The sequence below is a fragment of the Panulirus ornatus genome, chromosome 17 (assembly GCF_036320965.1).
Source record: "Panulirus ornatus isolate Po-2019 chromosome 17, ASM3632096v1, whole genome shotgun sequence".
Classification (NCBI taxonomy): Eukaryota; Metazoa; Arthropoda; class Malacostraca; order Decapoda; family Palinuridae; genus Panulirus; species Panulirus ornatus.
The window spans coordinates 53,079,867-53,097,494 of record NC_092240.1 but is presented as its reverse complement, the minus strand read 5'-3'; the positions used below and the strand labels follow the sequence as shown (position 1 = coordinate 53,097,494).

At 46.9% G+C, this 17,628-nt stretch overlaps 1 protein-coding gene across 4 annotated transcripts; it reads left to right on the top strand.

Moving 5' to 3' along the window:
* The first annotated feature begins 1,294 nt into the window (after window positions 1–1,294).
* On the top strand, window positions 1,295–14,856 carry LOC139754783 (C-type lectin domain family 17, member A-like). Of its 4 annotated transcripts, none has more exons than XM_071672566.1 (4): window positions 1,295–1,448; window positions 2,596–2,671; window positions 2,863–2,978; window positions 3,261–3,616. In XM_071672566.1, exons 1-4 carry the CDS (start codon window positions 1,391–1,393, stop codon window positions 3,533–3,535), a joined length of 525 nt encoding a protein of 174 aa, XP_071528667.1. In that variant the 5' UTR covers window positions 1,295–1,390; the 3' UTR covers window positions 3,536–3,616. The 4 variants fall into 4 exon arrangements, with proteins under 4 accessions (XP_071528667.1, XP_071528670.1, XP_071528669.1 ...); XM_071672569.1 differs by lacking the exons at window positions 2,596–2,671; window positions 2,863–2,978; window positions 3,261–3,616 and adding exons at window positions 11,757–11,832; window positions 12,049–12,164; window positions 13,493–14,856 and having other exon boundaries at window positions 1,343–1,448; XM_071672568.1 differs by lacking the exons at window positions 1,295–1,448; window positions 2,596–2,671; window positions 2,863–2,978; window positions 3,261–3,616 and adding exons at window positions 6,341–6,438; window positions 11,757–11,832; window positions 12,049–12,164; window positions 13,493–14,856.
* Window positions 14,857–17,628: the final 2,772 nt, after the last annotated feature.

Here is a 17,628-nt window from a genome sequence, read left to right as displayed (position 1 = left end):
GGGCCGTTTTGATACCTGCTCCTTTCCCTGCGCATCATGAACTGTTCACCGTCGTGCAATCGATTCAGTAACTTAAGTGTTGGTATCAGATCACCCCCTATCTCCCTTCTCTCTTCCCAAGGTGGACAAATTCGCAGCCCTCAACCATCTCACTGTGGCTCAGTGTGTCTCAGTTCAGCTTACCATCTCAATTGCTCTTCTCCGATTTACTGGTCTACGAGCTTCTCATGGGATTTATCGCTCATAACAGACAGCTGTTTCATCATACCATCATTCGACTCCTTATCCCTCAGACGTGGATGATGCCCATGTGACCGTGGCACCACACACACACACATACGTGCCTTCTATCAAATCGTACAACCTGACGATCTTTCCCAGACAACATGTGCATCCTCTCTATTTTAAGCTTTGTAAACTTGACCCCTCACCCCATCCTCCACCCCCCAAAAAAGTTAATACCACAACATTACTTTGGTTCCTGTTCCAGAGAGCTGACTGCTTGTGTGCCCCCCATCACTAGCTAGACCACGCGATATTCGCCAAGCTGCTGCGTCGCATGACTGTTGTGTGGCCGTCGGCAACTCAAGGGTGGGCCGCTTTGATACCTGCTTCTTTCCCTACACGTCGAAGCTTTGGAGCTCTCTACTTTCTCATGTCTTTACCAATAACCGTGACCAGGCACATTTCAAAAGACAGGTCTTTCACTTCCTCCAAAATTCATAAATACTTCCCCTTGTCTTCTCTTTTTCCGTTTCCTAATTCTCTCAATATTTCAGTTAAGGCTCAGCCTTAATGTGGACTTTTGTCCCTGACTGGAACCTTCAACTTGGTATATAATTTGTCATCTGTATGTCACACACTTGTCAAGTGAATTATCTGGAATTTCAATCGTCACTTCGTAATCCATGAAATATGATTCAATCTGGAAAATATCTATAAAAAAAAATTGAATTGAACCCTTCCATGATTCCAGACTTCTACTCGTGAGAAAATGAAGAGTATTAGGGACAACAAACCCTCTTGTGGCCACAAGTGCATTTCTTAATCCAACAAGGTTTTTCAAAAGTCTTTCAAACGCAATACAAACAAAAACATGAAATCGTATGTCGTGAATCAATGTTGCGGGAAAATTTCTCAAATACAACTACGAGGCAAAGAGATTCTTCACAGCCACGTCACAGGAAATTCCGATAGACGCAGGACATCTGCATCGACCGACTCCGTACAACGAAATGTTCGACTTACCATCAACGTCAACTATTTTGGGAGGAAAAAAACTGACGTAGCAGCTGGTAGGCGGACGTGTGTGCGAGTATATAACCTCCATCACACACCGCTCAGGGTACCACACTCCCGCCGATACTTCTGCTGCTAAAACCGCCTCAACATGGCTCACTTCAACTGCCTTCTGACGATAGCTGTGTTATCGTTCGTGTCTACTTCAGGTAGGTGTTCACAGCTTGGGGCTCATGCGCTGTGCATGACCCTAATGAACGTTCGGTTAGTGTTCGTGCGACCATGAGCGGTTGATGACCCCTACCCAACCCTCACATGAGGCGCCCTCGGCAAACGTCTCCTCCATCTTCCCCACCATCAACCCTGTGAGAATGACCACAGCTGACCTACTGGGGGCGTCGCCGTCAGAGTCTGTATATCACAACCGACGACGCTCAAAGGCCTCGCACTCCTGCAGGTACTTTCACATGGCTTGATTAGATTACATCCAGACGAATGATCCTCTTTTCGCTGGCGTCTCCCTCAGGTAGGTCTTCCTTACCGATGGAGTAAGGCGTGCGTCAAGGACTTTTGTCGCACCAGATGAACCAACCAACCGTAGGTAAAATAAGGCTGCCGTGAAGAATGGGCCGTACTTTACAAGATTACAATAAAGACATGATAAAAACCAAGTGGGTTCTTGATGATAAGGGCGTTGTACAGCCAAGAATTATGTCAATACTGTAGTCTTTTGTTCTACGTTCTCCCTGGTATAGATACACCAGGAGACAAACTGGTGTAATCCCTTAGCTTTTACATCAACTGTGACACAGAGGGTTAAAGAAGCAAGCTATGGCATGAGAAAATAATGAAAGCGGCGAGAGACAATGGCATTTCCAAGCCACTGGCTGAAGGGGGAAGGTGCCACACTTTCTCCTCCTCTCCTCTAGAACAATCCTGCTTGAGACTTCAACTCAGGATCCCTGAAGCAGATGTGGCGCCCTGGTCACTCGACACGATCCACCAACCAGACCGCCAGTTTACACTGAAGGCTTTCAGTACCTCGCGCAACACAGCAGCGGACGTGGTACGGGTACTACAATACCCCGACCGTGGCCAGGGGAAGTGAATGAAGGAAATTAACGTAAGGATAATGACACACCCGACGACCTCAGCCATTCATGCAAGTATATATATATATATATATATATATATATATATATATATATATATATATATTATATACTTGGCTATCTCTGGGTGACGGGAGGATGCGATATACACTGATGTTCGTGTTCATTATTACGTCATCATTGACGTCAAGTACGCCATTACGTCATCGATAACGTCATGTAATTACGGGTTTCTTTCCCACAGATGCGTTCTGCAATAACCCCTTCCATGAGGTGGGCAGCGCCTGCCTCCTGGTCAACTCGAAAGACAAGATGAACTGGTGAGTGGTGGTGGTGTTGTGGTGGTGAGTGGTGGTCGTGTCCTGGTGAGTGGTGGTCGTGTCCTGGTGAGCGGTGGTCGTGTCCTGGTGAGCGGTGGTCGTGTCCTGGTGAGTGGTGGTCGTGTCCTGGTGAGTGGTGGTCGTGTCCTGGGAAGCAATGGATAATAAACCAGAGTCTCTCCCCCTTACAGGACCCAGGCCAGGGACTACTGCAAGAGCTTGAGTTATTCCATCGACCCGACCGACCTGGCTGTGGTGACCAATTGCCAAGACCTTAACCCAATCTGGCAGTACCTCCTCCTCGACCGTAAGTGGACCCCTTCTACCACGTCACGGACACACTCATGCACACTCATGTACACACTCGTGTACACTCATGCAACACTCATGCACACTCGTGTATGTTTGTAGGTACTAGACTTAACGGGGAGGGAGGGTTTTACACTGTGGTACACCTACGTGTATCCAAGCACTCGTATCTTATCTATATACTATCTATCTATCTATATGTCTATGACGCAGTAGTTGTGCAATGACTGGATAAACATCATGTCACTAGTGACTCCCGGATCCATTTTCTATCCCCCAGATGTCTTGGACGAGTACTGGCTGGGAGGTTACGACATTGAGCAGGAGGGCGTGTGGCACTGGGTCAGCAGCAAGCTGGTGAACATGGGCGTGCCCTTCTGGCCCGCCAACATCCCTGACGGAGGCCCCAACGAGAACTGCCTCATGCTCACCGCCGCCGGGTTCTTCGACGACGCCGACTGCTCCGAGGAGAAGCACGTCATCTGTTCGCCTCACTCGCAGTCCCCGAGTGAACGACAAGGATCCGCACGTCCACCAACAACACGTCACACATGAAGAGGTGAAGCAGCATCGCCGCTACCACCACGCCCATGGGCGCTCGCTCACAAACTCACAACAATAAACCGTCACAAAACACGCCCTCTTTACTTACTCCTTTACCTAAAAGAAAATCAAATTCGCACATCAAACGATCAAAGAACAATGAAAATTGGAAGGAACAATGACAATGTATGTGGTCGTGGCTGTGCTAATATCATCATCATCATCCCTCAACCACATTCGTTAACACTGTTATGCTTGAGACATGACGTACCATCCAGGCATGGCAGACCTGCACACGATATGACCTCTTGATTTATGAGAGCTGAGGGTGTATGACGATGATGTCATATGCCCCCAGTAGCCACTCTGCTCCGTAACGGAGAGCCACGGCGACCACCTCTGCTCAAATTATGACCGGCGGCACTGAGCACCTTCGCCGAAACCTGGGGTAAGGGGTGATCAGCTCTGAGCACATCAAGCAGTACAGAGGCGTTTCTGTTCAACACGTGTCTTTAATTCCAGCCCCTCTGGAAGATGGGCACGGCGCTGTTGTATACCTGGAAGTGATAACCCGGGGATGTTTAACCTGGCTGGCCTAATGCTGCCATCCCTCGAGAACGCTGGCATCACAACACATCATCGTCAGACTGACCAATCCATGTTGCAGGATCATTCCAGCGACCCCCCGGCAGCCTTTCCAGAGCAACACTGTTCATCACCACGTCGAAATCATTCGAACAGCAGGTTCTTAGGCTGCTTGTTTCTGCTTTACGCCTATGAATTGCCAGGGTCATTATGGCCGTTAAAGCCAACCTGTACATACACAAAGAACATACACAAAGAAATAAAAAAAATATCTTCAGGTGTTAAAGATAATTTTGTAAGGCCATATACGCCCTCACTACGCATCTGGCCCTTGACAAGCGTAAGAACGATTACAAGTCAAACTAAGCAGGTCTCATTAACTGCGTCCTCATATCTTCCAGGTAAAGTAGCCATCAGAAAGTGCAAGAATTTGTTATCTATTTTCCCTTCCTAAAACTCAGTAAGATCTTCATGTTTCCTGTTGGTATCGAGTTTGATAAATCCATTTCTATACGATGCGGATTATAGCTTATTACGATAAAATAAACAGAATGTGAGGCAAAGTGAGATTTGCTGAAACTGATGAGAGAGAGAGAGAGAGAGAGAGAGAGAGAGAGAGAGAGAGAGAGAGAGAGAGAGAGAGAGAGAGAGAGACTCGATAATATATTCTTTAGTGATCTGTGACGCCACCGCATTCCTCCTGCCAAATGGTAATGTTCTGGACTCCTAACTTGGACAACGTGAGAAAAACAAATGTGCCAAGAAAATGGATTCATTATAAATAGCACGTGGGGGTTAGTCACCGTGCTCCTGTCAATTTTCGGCGTGTCGACAGACAGGACTGGCTTTCTATATCATATACTATACAGTATAATACTATCTGGGAAATATATGATCCTACCAGAGAGCAAGTTCCATCCTACTGCGGAAACGGATTACTTATAGGCGACTCCGTTTGGGGGTTAGTCATCTTGTGTGTAGGATCGCTCCCCCGTGTCCACACCCAGAAAACAGGACCCGCTTCTTTTGTAGTACAGAAGATCAATCTTATTTCCATCTGTGTTTCCTGTCGTACGACATGCAGAGAACAACAACCAAAATTAACGTAACGGAAATATGTTTTCCGCTGTGGTTTCAACCGTTCACAAACTATTTCCCAATCACCACACTTTAAGTTCCAGTTATGGGTTATTTGCTATACGTATCTACAGAATACCCATATGACTACAGCTACAGTCACCTCTCCTGTAAACATAGAGATAAGACTATCTACATATCGGAAACCCTTCGAAAACATGTACACATGCAACCAGTCAACTTCGATCGTGTACAATCCACATCACTCAATACTCAGAAACGGACTCAAAATTTCCCGAACTACAATGATGAGTGATGGATTACCATCCCACCAGCACCGTAATAATAGTAGGAGTAGTAGTAGTGGACGCCATGTGATGGAAAGCGTCTCAAGGACGTCTATTCTGATCGAGAGATCCGGTGAAGGGATCGGAGACATCACCCAATCCCCTGTGTGACATCACTAGTCATCTACTTGTAAACTCTACGTCAACCAGACTACAAGACTCTGGAGATATAAGACTCACGTACCACTGTGGTACTCCACATACCACTGTATACAATCCACCAACATGTACCACTCGCTTTACGAAGGAGATTATCAGAAATTTCAACAGTTTTGAAAGTCGAGTGTACGTCATTCGACCTAGAAAATTTTATTAACGAAGAAATATTCCCAAAATTCTACACTCGTGTAACCCAATGGGTGATAAAGTCTTGTGGAAAAGTTTTATGTACGGAAAAGTCATAGATAAACAAAGTATAAAAATGAATAATTTTGACGCTACATTTCCTTTTTTACCTCCAAAAGGTCTTAAAATCTATCACAAAAAAAAGATATATTTTTTTAGATAACCAGAGATAATTTTCCAAATCTTATTCTGTCTATGAACCAATTAGCCACAAATAAAAATGTTAAATAACTCCATGAATAAAACTGCGATGCAACAGCTACGTATCCGGATATTGCAAAGGACGCACGTCCATCCTACGTAATTACAGACTCCATACAACGAAATACTTATCATCTACGTCGACAACTCCAGAGAAAGCAAAAAAACTGGTCCGATGTAGCAGCTGCTAGGCAGACGTGTGTGTGTGTGTGTGTGTGTGTGTGTGTGTATATAACCTCCATCACACACCGCTCAGGGTACCACACTCCCGCCGATACTTCTGCTGCTAAAACCGCCTCAACATGACTCACTTCAACTGCCTTCTGACGATAGCTGTGTTATCGTTCGTGTCTACTTCAGGTAGGTGTTCACAGCTTGGGGCTCATGCGCTGTGCATGACCCTAATGAACGTTCGGTTAGTGTTCGTGCGACCATGAGCGGTTGATGACCCCTACCCAACCCTCACATGAGGCGCCCCCAGCAAACGTCTCCTCCATCTTCCCCACCATCAACCCTGTGAGAATGACCACAGCTGACCTGCTGGGGGCGTCGCCGTCAGCGTCTGTATATCACAACCGACGACGCTCAAAGGCCTCGCACTCCTGCCAGGTACTTCCACATGGCTTGATTAGATTACATCCAGACGAATGATCCTCTTTTCGCTGGCGTCTCCCTCAGGTAGGTCTTCCTTACCGATGGAGTAAGGCGTGCGTCAAGGACTTTTGCCGCACCAGATGAACCAACCAACCGTAGGTAAAATAAGGCTGCCGTGAAGAATGGGCCGTACTGAAGAAGATTACAATAAAGACATGATAAAAACCAAGTGGGTTCTTGATGATAAGGGCGTTGTACAGCCAAGAATTATGTCAATACTGTAGTCTTTTGTTCTACGTTCTCCCTGGTATAGATACACCAGGAGACAAACTGGTGTAATCCCTTAGCTTTTACATCAACTGTGACACAGAGGGTTAAAGAAGCAAGCTATGGCATGAGAAAATAATGAAAGCGGCGAGAGACAATGGCATTTCCAAGCCACTGGCTGAAGGGGGAAGGTGCCACACTTCATCCTCCTCTCCTCTAGAACAATCGTGCTTGAGACTTCAACTCAGGATTCCTGAAGCAGATGTGGCGCCCTGGTCACTCGACACGATCCACCAACCAGACCGCCAGTTTACACTGAAGGCTTTCAGTACCTCGCGCAACACAGCAGCGGACGTGGCACGGGTACTACAATACCCCGACCGTGGCCAGGGCAAGTGAATGAAGGAAATTAACGTAAGGATAATGACACACCCGACGACCACAGCCATTCATGCAAGTATATATATATATATATATATATATATATTATATATATATATATATATATATATATATATATATATATATATATATATACTTGGCTATCTCTGGGTGACGGGAGGATGCAACATACATTGATGTTCGTGTTCATTATTACGTCATCATTGACGTCAAGTACGCCATTACGTCATCGATAACGTCATGTAATTAGGGGTTTCTTTTCCACAGATGCGTTCTGCAATAACCCCTTCCATGAGGTGGGCAGCGCCTGCATCCTGGTCAACTCGAAAGACAAGAGAATGGTGAACTGTCTGGTGAGTGGTGGTCGTGTTGTGAGTGGTGTCGGTCTGGTGATGTCGGCTGGTCGGTGTCGTCTGGCGAGCGTGGTCGTGTCCTGCTGTCCTGTGGTGTGGTCGTGTCCTGGGAGGCAATGGATAATAAGCCAGTCTCTCTCCCCCGTACAGGACCCAGGCCAGGGACTACTGCAAGAGCGTGGCTTATGCCTACGACCCGACCGACCTGGCTGTGGTGACCAATTGTCAAGACCTTAACCTCGCAACTCTCTGACCGTAGTACCTCTACACTCGGCACACTCATGCACACTCTGTACTCAGCACTGTGAACCGCACTCGTGTACACTCAGCACACGTGTACGGCACTCATGCACTCGTACACTCCATGTTACACTCGTGTACACTCGTGTACACTCATGCAACTTACACTCGTGTATTGACATTGTTTGTTTAGGTACTAGACTTAACGGGGAGGGAGGGTTTTACACTGTGTGTACACCTACGTGTATCCAGGCACTCTTATCCTATCTATATCCTATCTATATGTCTATGACGCAGTAGTTGTGCAATGACTGGATAAGCATCATGTCACTAGTGACTCCCGGATCCATTTTCTATCCCCCAGATGTCTTGGACGAGTACTGGCTGGGAGGTTACGACATTGAGCAGGAGGGCGTGTGGCACTGGGTCAGCAGCAAGCTGGTGAACATGGGCGTGCCCTTCTGGCCCGCCAACATCCCTGACGGAGGCCCCAACGAGAACTGCCTCATGCTCACCGCCGCCGGGTTCTTCGACGACGCCGACTGCTCCGAGGAGAAGCACGTCATCTGTTCGCCTCACTCGTAGTCCCCGAGTGAACCACAAGGATCCGCACGTCCACCAACAACACGTCACACATGAAGAGGTGAAGCAGCATCGCCGCTACCACCACGCCCATGGGCGCTCGCTCACAAACTCACAACAATAAACCGTCACAAAACACGCCCTCTTTACTTACTCCTTAACCTAAAAGAAAAACAAAGTCGCACATCAAACGATCAAAGAAAATGAAGATTGGAAGGAACAATGACAATGTATGTGGTCGTGGCTGTGCTAATATCATCATCATCCCTCAACCACATTCGTTAACACTGTTATGCTTGAGACATGACGTACCATCAGACATGGCAGACCTGCACACGATATGACCTCTTGATTTATGAGAGCTGAGGGTGTATGACGATGATGTCATATGCCCCCAGTAGCCACTCTGCTCCGTAACGGAGAGCCACGGCGACCACCTCTGCTCAAATTATGACCGGCGGCACGAGCACCTTCGCCGAAATCTGGGGTAAGGGTGATCAGCTCTGAGCATATCAAGCAGTACAGAGGCGTTTCTGTTCAACACGGTGTCTTTAATTCCAGCCCCTCTGGAAGATGGGCACGGCGCTCTGTTGTATACCTGGAAGTGATAACCCGGGGATGTTTAACCTGGCTGGCCTAATGCTGCCATCCCTCGAGAACGCAGGCATCACAACACATCATCGTCAGACTGACCAATCCATGTTCCAGGATCATTCCAGCGACCCCCCGGCAGCCTTTCCAGAGCAACACTGTTCATCACCACGTCGAAATCATTCGAACAGCAGGTTCTTAGGCTGCTTGTTTCTGCTTCACGTCTATGAATTGCCAGGGTCATTATGGCCATTAAAGTCAACCTGTACATACACAAAGAAATAAAAAAAAATCTTCAGGTGTTAAAGATAATTTTGTAAGGCCATATACGCCCTCACTACGCATCTGGCCCTTGACAAGCGTAAGAACGATTACAAGTCCAGAAACTAAGCATGTCTCATTAACTACGTCCTCATATCTTCCAGGTAAAGTTGCCATCAGAAAGTGCAAAAATTTGTTATCTATTTTCCCTTCCTAAAACTCAGTAAGATCCTCATGTTTCCTGTTGGTATCGAGTTTGATAAATCCATTTCTATACGATGCGGATTATAGCTTATTACTATAAGATATACAGAATGTGAGGCAAAGTGAGATTTGATGAAACTGATGAGAGAGAGAGAGAGAGAGAGAGAGAGAGAGAGAGAGAGAGAGAGAGAGAGAGAGAGAGAGACTCGATAATATATTCTTTAGTGATCTGTGACGCCACCGCATTCCTCCTGCCTAATGGTTATGTTCTGGACTCCTAACTTGGACAACGTGAGAAAAACAAATGTGCCAAGAAAATGGATTCATTATAAATAGAACGTGGGGGTTAGTCACCGTGCTTCTGTCAACTCTCGGCGTGTCGACAGACAGATGACAGACATGACTGGCTTTCTATATCATACACTATATAATACTATCTGGGAAATATATGATCCTACCAGAGAGCAAGTTCCGTTTGGGGGATAGTCATCTTGTGTGTAGGATCGCTCCCCCGTGTCCACACCCAGAAAACAGGACCCACTTCTTTTGTAGTACAGAAGATCTATCCTATTTCCATCTGTGTTTCCTGCCGTACGACATGCAGAGAACAACAACCAAGAATTAACGTAACGGAAATATGTTTTCCACTGTGGTTTCAACCGTTCACAAACTATTTCCCAATCACCACACTAAGTTCCAGTTGTGGGTTATTTGCTATACGTATCTACAGAATACCCATATGACTACAGCTACAGTCACCTCTCCTGTAAACATAGAGATAAGACTATCTACATATCGGAAACCCTTCGAAAACATGTACACATGCAACCAGTCAACTTCGATCGTGTACAATCCACATCACTCAATACTCAGAAACGGACTCAAAATTTCCCGAACTACAATGATGAGTGATGGATTACCATCCCACCAGCACCGTAATAATAGTAGGAGTAGTAGTAGTGGACGCCATGTGATGGAAAGCGTCTCAAGGACGTATATTCTGATCGAGAGATCCGGTGAAGGGATCGGAGACGTCACTAAATCTCCTGTGTGACATCACTAGTCATCTACTTGTAAACTCTACGTCAACCAGACTACAAGACTCTGGAGATATAGGACTCCACGTACAACTGTAGTACTCCACATACCACTGTATACAATCCACCAACATGCACCACTCACATTACGAAGGAGATTATCAGAAATTTCAACAGTTTTGAAAGTCGAGAGTACGTCATTCGACCTAGAAAATCTTATCAACGAAGAAATATTCCCAAAATTCTACACTCGTGTAACCCAATGGGTGATAAAGTCTTGTGGAAAAGTTTTATGTACGGGAAAGTCATAGATAAACAAAGTATAAAAATGAATAATTTTGACGCTACATTTCCTTTTTTACCTCCAAAAGGTCTTAAAATCTATCACAAAATAAAAGATATATTTTTTTAGATAACCAGAGATAATTTTCCAAATCTTATTCTGTCTATGAACCAATGTAGCCACAAATAAAAATGTTAAATAACTCCATAAATAAAACTGCGATGCAACAGCTACGTATCCGGATATTGCAAAGGACACACGTCCATCCTACGTAATTACAGACTCCATACAACGAAATACTTGTCATCTACGTCGACAACTCCAGAGGAAGCAAAAAAACTGGTCCGATGTAGCAGCTGCTAGGCAGACGTGTGTGTGTGTGTGTGTGTATGTGTGTGTGTGTATATAACCTCCATCACACACCGCTCAGGGTACCACACTCCCGCCGATACTTCTGCTGCTAAAACCGCCTCAACATGGCTCACTTTAACTGCCTTCTGACGATAGCTGTGTTATCGTTCGTATCTACTTCAGGTAGGTGTTCACAGCTTGGGGCTCATGCGCTGTGCATGAGCCTAATGAACGTTTGGTTAGTGTTCGTGCGACCATGAGCGGTTGATGACCCCTACCCAACCCTCACATGAAGCGCCCCCGGCAAACGTCTCCATCTTCCCCACCATCAACCCTGAGAGAATGACCACAGCTGACCTGCTGGGGGCGTCGCCGTCAGCGTCTGTATATCAATGCATGTGCATTATATGGCTATGCTGGCGGATGGGCAAGGAGGTATGGCACACGACATGACATCAACAACGTCTTCTCTGTCTGTCATGCACTACATTGATACGAGTTCCTTTCTCACAGATGCCACCTGCAAAAGCCCCTTCCAGGAGGTGGGCAGCGCCTGCATCTACGTTAACTCCGAGGAAAAGATGAACTGGTGAGTCCGCCGTGCGTGTCCTGGGGAGTCCTTCGTGCGTGTCCGAGCGAGTCCTCAGTGCGTGTCCTAGAGAACTTCGTGAGTCCTGGGGAGTCCTCGTGCGTGTCCTGGGGAGTCCTTCGTGCGTGTCCGGGCGAGTCCTCAGCGCGTGTCCCGGCGAGACACGTTGAGACGGAAGGCACTAACTTAAAACTGCATGGATTTCTCCTCCTTCAGGTCCCAGGCCAGAGACTACTGCAGAGCCATAGACTACTCGTACGACCAGCCCGACTTGGCTGTGGTCAACGACTGCAGAGATCTGAACCCAATCCGGCAACACCTCCTCCTCTACCGTGAGTCTCCTTCACGATATCAAGCATACGTCAGTATGTATATCAATAACAATAACAAATAATAATAATAATAATAATTAATAATAATAATAATAATAATAATAATAATAATATATAAATAAATGCCTTAAGATTAAACAGCAATTCGTCTAAAAAATGCACACCTTGGATATTTATTCACGTGTACACGACCACTTATCTCATTACTGACCTTTTTTTCTTTCTTCACACCTGTTCACCGTTACCCACCTTGTTGACGTAGCGCCAGGATATGAAGAACAATGGACTCATTTAGAGACATCCACTCTCACGATTTCTCTTGCCAAGGTTTGAATACAACTCCATGGATTCCCCTAAGCCGTTCATATACCCCGGTGCAGCTCCTTAACAAAACGCCGCCCCCTGTATACCACAACAATCCAATTCATTCTATCCCGCGCACGCCTCTCACCTCCCTGAATGTTGAGGCCACGATACCCCGACACCTGTCTCACTCCGTCATACTGTAGGCACAAGGTGGGAGGCAGCCTCCGACCAGGGTGGTATATCACCAGCACTAACCCCACCTGGGCATCGCAAGGGTTACCGCAGCCGTGCAGTGAACCAGGACTGTAGTGGCTGTCATCCACCACTCCTAAGTCTCAGGTAGCAGCTCTCTTGTTTTTTGCCTCTCTGACAAGTTGGCCCGCTGGCCGGCCTTTCAGTCCACAAACGTACAATCTCTCCACCTCACGCGTATCACTGAAACAACCCGTGGCTAACACAAGTCTCGCCGTACTGCTAACGTAAACAAGCGAGGAACAAACACGACCAAAAAACATCAGCACAACAAATGTAGTTACTCTTCGCCTAGTCTTTTGGAGGTCTTCAATGCATTCTGTGGTACTTACAGGAGCCAGTATGACGGACCTGCTGGTCCGACACGGGCCTCTGCCTGTTGGCGGCCCGTGGAGCCATATGGTTCTATAGTCACCCTCACCTCCTCCCTGTGGCGACTGTGTCATCCCTTTCCTTTTCTCTTTTTTGTGAGCTGAGACGGCATGGGCAGCTGAGGCCCTAATCATGATCATCCTATTAATACTATATAAATATATATATCCCGGCCTGAGCCAGGTACCCATTTTATCAACCAACCCCTTAAGGATGGATGAACAGCTGGGTCTACTGTAGACCGACTGCCGCACCCAGGAATCGATCCTTTGCGCATCCATGTATTTCCACATGTACTCAAACTCATTTCACGTTACATTCGCACAGCTACCGGACGGGTCACTGTTCTGAAGACTAGATCTATGCGTCTTTCCTTCTCATCTTTCCCCTCCCTTCAGATGGTGTGGGCGACTATTGGCTGGGCGGGTACGATATCGCCCAGGAAGGCTTCTGGCACTGGGTGAACGACCAGCCCATAGACATGGGTATCCCATTCTGGGTCATCAACAGCCCCGACGGAGGCTCCCAAGAGAACTGCCTGCGGATGATGTACCCTTCGGGCTACTTCGACGACACCGGCTGCATGGAGGAGAACTACGTCCTCTGTTCAGTCTGAACAACAACTCCATAAAGCACAGCAGACGAATACATTAGTCACCGAGACGCTGGAAACAAAGAAAACGACGCACGGGTGGGGCGATTCCCAAAACGCGCTTCATTAACGATGTACAAAACTGTTTATATACTTCTTATGTTCATCAAAACAGCCACAACGCACAGGTGGTCACGACTGTTCGACGAGTGTAATGCGTCATCACGCATCAATAAACAGAATCATCCCCCACAACATACCACATCAATTGACCTGTATTTTACTGTATTATCTTGATACCTTGAACCACTTGGCATGGATAGAGAGAGACCATCCTCACTGGGAGCGTATGAAGTGCCTACTCAGCGACCTGAGGTTACATAGGGCTTAAGCGATCCCCTCTCCTCACACTGCCAGCGGCACTGAGCACCGCCGCTCAACGCCAAGAGGACCCGGGTCACCACCACTGCTCCTATCACTATATCACCAGGACTGAGCACCTCTGCTCGGCTCGCATCTGCAGCCCCAGATCCCTCCCTGGGTGATGGGAAACGGCGCTCTCCTGTACCCCTAACTGATGGTGGTTCACCTAAACTCTATTCCAGCGTCCTCGGTTACTACATGGAACGACCCATGGGGAACTACGCCATGGATGACAGACGACCTGACCTTTAACCCGACAGTTAAGGGCCATATCTAAGGGTCGTGCCTCAATAATTCGTGAGGCAATGCCACACTTCCCTGAGGACAGCCTCCCATCTATTTTCTTCGATTCTATTTTCCTCTAAAGACAAAAAAAATGTCTCACGCTTGACATGTATAAAAAAAAAAAAATCTCCCACGGCAACGCAGACAAGGATCTCCCTGTCATTCCGAACAAGCTGATGGGCAGTTTCCATTACAGTGAACCTTTAGGCTATTACAGTGAACCTTTAGGTAACAGTGCCCACCCATACTCACCGTCCATCTTCGCGTAACGTGAAAGTTCCCACACACAAAACCTTGTTTCTCCGTTATAGCTTGACCATGGGGTCGGGAGGGGAGGCATGCTACCCACGCCATCTCCTGCCTGTCGTAGAAGTCGACGAAGAAGCGCGATCCGATTCGTCCAGGTATTCCAGGGCCATTTTCAATGTGACAAACTTAACAAATAAAGATTAAGAAGTATTCCACCAGAGTATAACTCTCCGCACACACCATGTAGGGAGAGGAAGGTCAGATACGTCAGGTCACATAAGTAAGTGCCCACCTACTGTCCACGGGGAATAATGAACCCTTCCCTCACTGCTACCACTGTGCTTTTAAGGACCTCAACACTTGCATCTCCCCCAACTCTGTCTGAGGATGTATTAAACGAAAGTTCTCACTGTTTTGACTTTCTCTTTCCATTGGTGATTGTTGCATATATCATAGAAACCTCCAACGGCCAGGATCGAACCCGGGACCCTTGTGCTCCCGCCTGTTGCACAGGAGTCCCGGGTTCGATCATGGCCGTTGGATGTTTGCATGTTCTATGAAGGTGCGCGTTCCTATGCACTTTGTTCATATATATATATATATATATAATATATATAATATATATATATATATATATATATATATATATATAGGATCATAGGGTGGGGGAGGGGGCGAAAATCCTGGGAGCCTTGAAGAATGTGTGGAAGTCGAGAACATTATCTCGGAAAGCAAAAATGGGTATGTTTGAAGGAATAGTGGTTCCAACAATGTTGTATGGTTGCGAGGCGTGGGCTATGGATAGAGTTGTGTGCAGGAGGGTGGATGTGCTGGAAATGAGATGTTTGAGGACAATGTGTGGTGTGAGGTGGTTTGATCGAGTAAGTAACGTAAGGGTAAGAGAGATGTGTGGAAATAAAAAGAGCGTGGTTGAGATAGCAGAAGAGGGTGTTTTGAAATGGTTTGGGCACATGGAGAGAATGAGTGAGGAAAGATTGACCAAGAGGATATATGTGTCGGAGGTGGAGGGAACGAGGAGAAGTGGGAGACCAAATTGGAGGTGGAAAAATGGAGTGAAAAAGATTTTGTGTGATCGGGGCCTGATCATGCAGGAGGGTGAAAGGAGGGCAAGGAATAGAGTGAATTGGATCGATGTGGTATACCGGGGTTGACGTGCTGTCAGTGGATTGAATCAGGGCATGTGAAGCGTCTGGGGTAAACCATGGAAAGCTGTGTAGGTATGTATATTTGCGTGTGTGGACGTATGTATATACATGTGTATGGGGGTGGCTTGGGCCATTTCTTTCGTCTGTTTCCTTGCGCTACCTCGCAAACGCGGGAGACAGCGACAAAAAAAAAAAAAAAAATATATATATATATATATATATATATATATATATATATATATATATATATATAATATATATATATTGTCAACTCATTCTTGGTCTTGAAATCACACAACATAAGAGCCGCACAGCAGTGCACCAGCTGCCGCCTCGTGACCCACCTGTCGTCCAGCTCAGGCCCTCGTCTCGGGCAGTGGGCGACGGAAGACGACGTCGTCCGGGAACGACAGCCAAGACGGCTTGATGCCGCGCCGATCTTTATCTATCTATCTATCAAGTATCTATCAGGGTGACCCCCATACCCAGTTTCAGCGAGGGTACTGGTAAGGTCCACACAGCCCCCTGAACTCCGTCATACACACGACCCTCACCTACGTACATTGTGCCTCGTAACCTGACGAAAATGCCTCTCCATCGTTTTCCATTTTACACGTTTCTTTTACAATTTTACACACTTCTACTTGTATACTTCTTTTACTTACCCACATGTTTCACTCACACACTTATTTTACTTACTCATCTTTTACACACCTCTACTTACACACATCTTTTACACAATTCATTCATCAGGCGAGACCAGCCATCTCTCAATGACAGGTCTCTGTAATTCCTGTAACATTACTCTCTCTCTCTCTCTCTCTCTCTCTCTCTCTCTCTCTCTCTCTCTCTCTCTCTCTCTCTCTCTCTCTCCTGGTTCCCTCACCAGCGTAACCACAGGCCCCCGGAGTTGACTCGGGGGTGGGTGGGTGGGAGGCTGGTGTCTTGAGAAGGTAACAGCTGTGATGACGAGGGATGATTTCCTCATCTTATCTACCGCGGTTGGTGACGACCCGCACGTGTGTGTGTGTGTGTGTGTGTGTGTGTGGGTGTTGGGGGGGGGGGGAGGATATGTGTGTCACGTCGCTGTATCAAACAAAAACCAAAAAAAAAAACCATTTCCTGTTTCACCAGCCCGTTAGGATGGAGTTGTTCACATGGCTTCTCCTGCCAAGACGTTGACCAACTACGTTCTTGAACAGTATCAGTTCTCGTCATATCACTGTCAGTCTTAATAAAACACCTCTACGTACTTTCCGTGTATGTGTAGCTATTTTTAAGACATGTTCGCCGCATCCCGCGTGAGCAAGGCGGCGTCAAGAACAGATGCCAGACTTAGAGGAGAGAATTCCTCACCTGCCTCCTTGCTTCGTTCCTTCTTTGGGAAAGTAATACAGGAGGGGAGGATTTCCACCCCCACGCCGCTCCCTCACCTTTTAGTCGCCTTCTACGACACGCAGGGAATACGTGGGCAGTATTCTTTCTCCCCTTACCCCAGGGAGAAAGACAGACTTATCATAAGACTTGATCAACACATGACTTACAGATTTCGGCCGTGAAAAATAAACGTAGTGGGAGAAAGATGTTCTTCCGCCTGGGTCTGAGCCGTTCGGCAACCATTCCCTCAGTTCCACGACCAAGTTCACAGTCTATGAGGTCAACACTCAAGAGAAACTGTGTGTATGTGTGTGTGTGTGTGTGTGTGTCAGACAACCAGATGTCTGGAGACAGCGCCAGCACACACCATACACAACTGACCAACCGTCATACGTCAGGTCGTACCGAACATTACTGGAACCCTTAACATTTCCCTCGTATA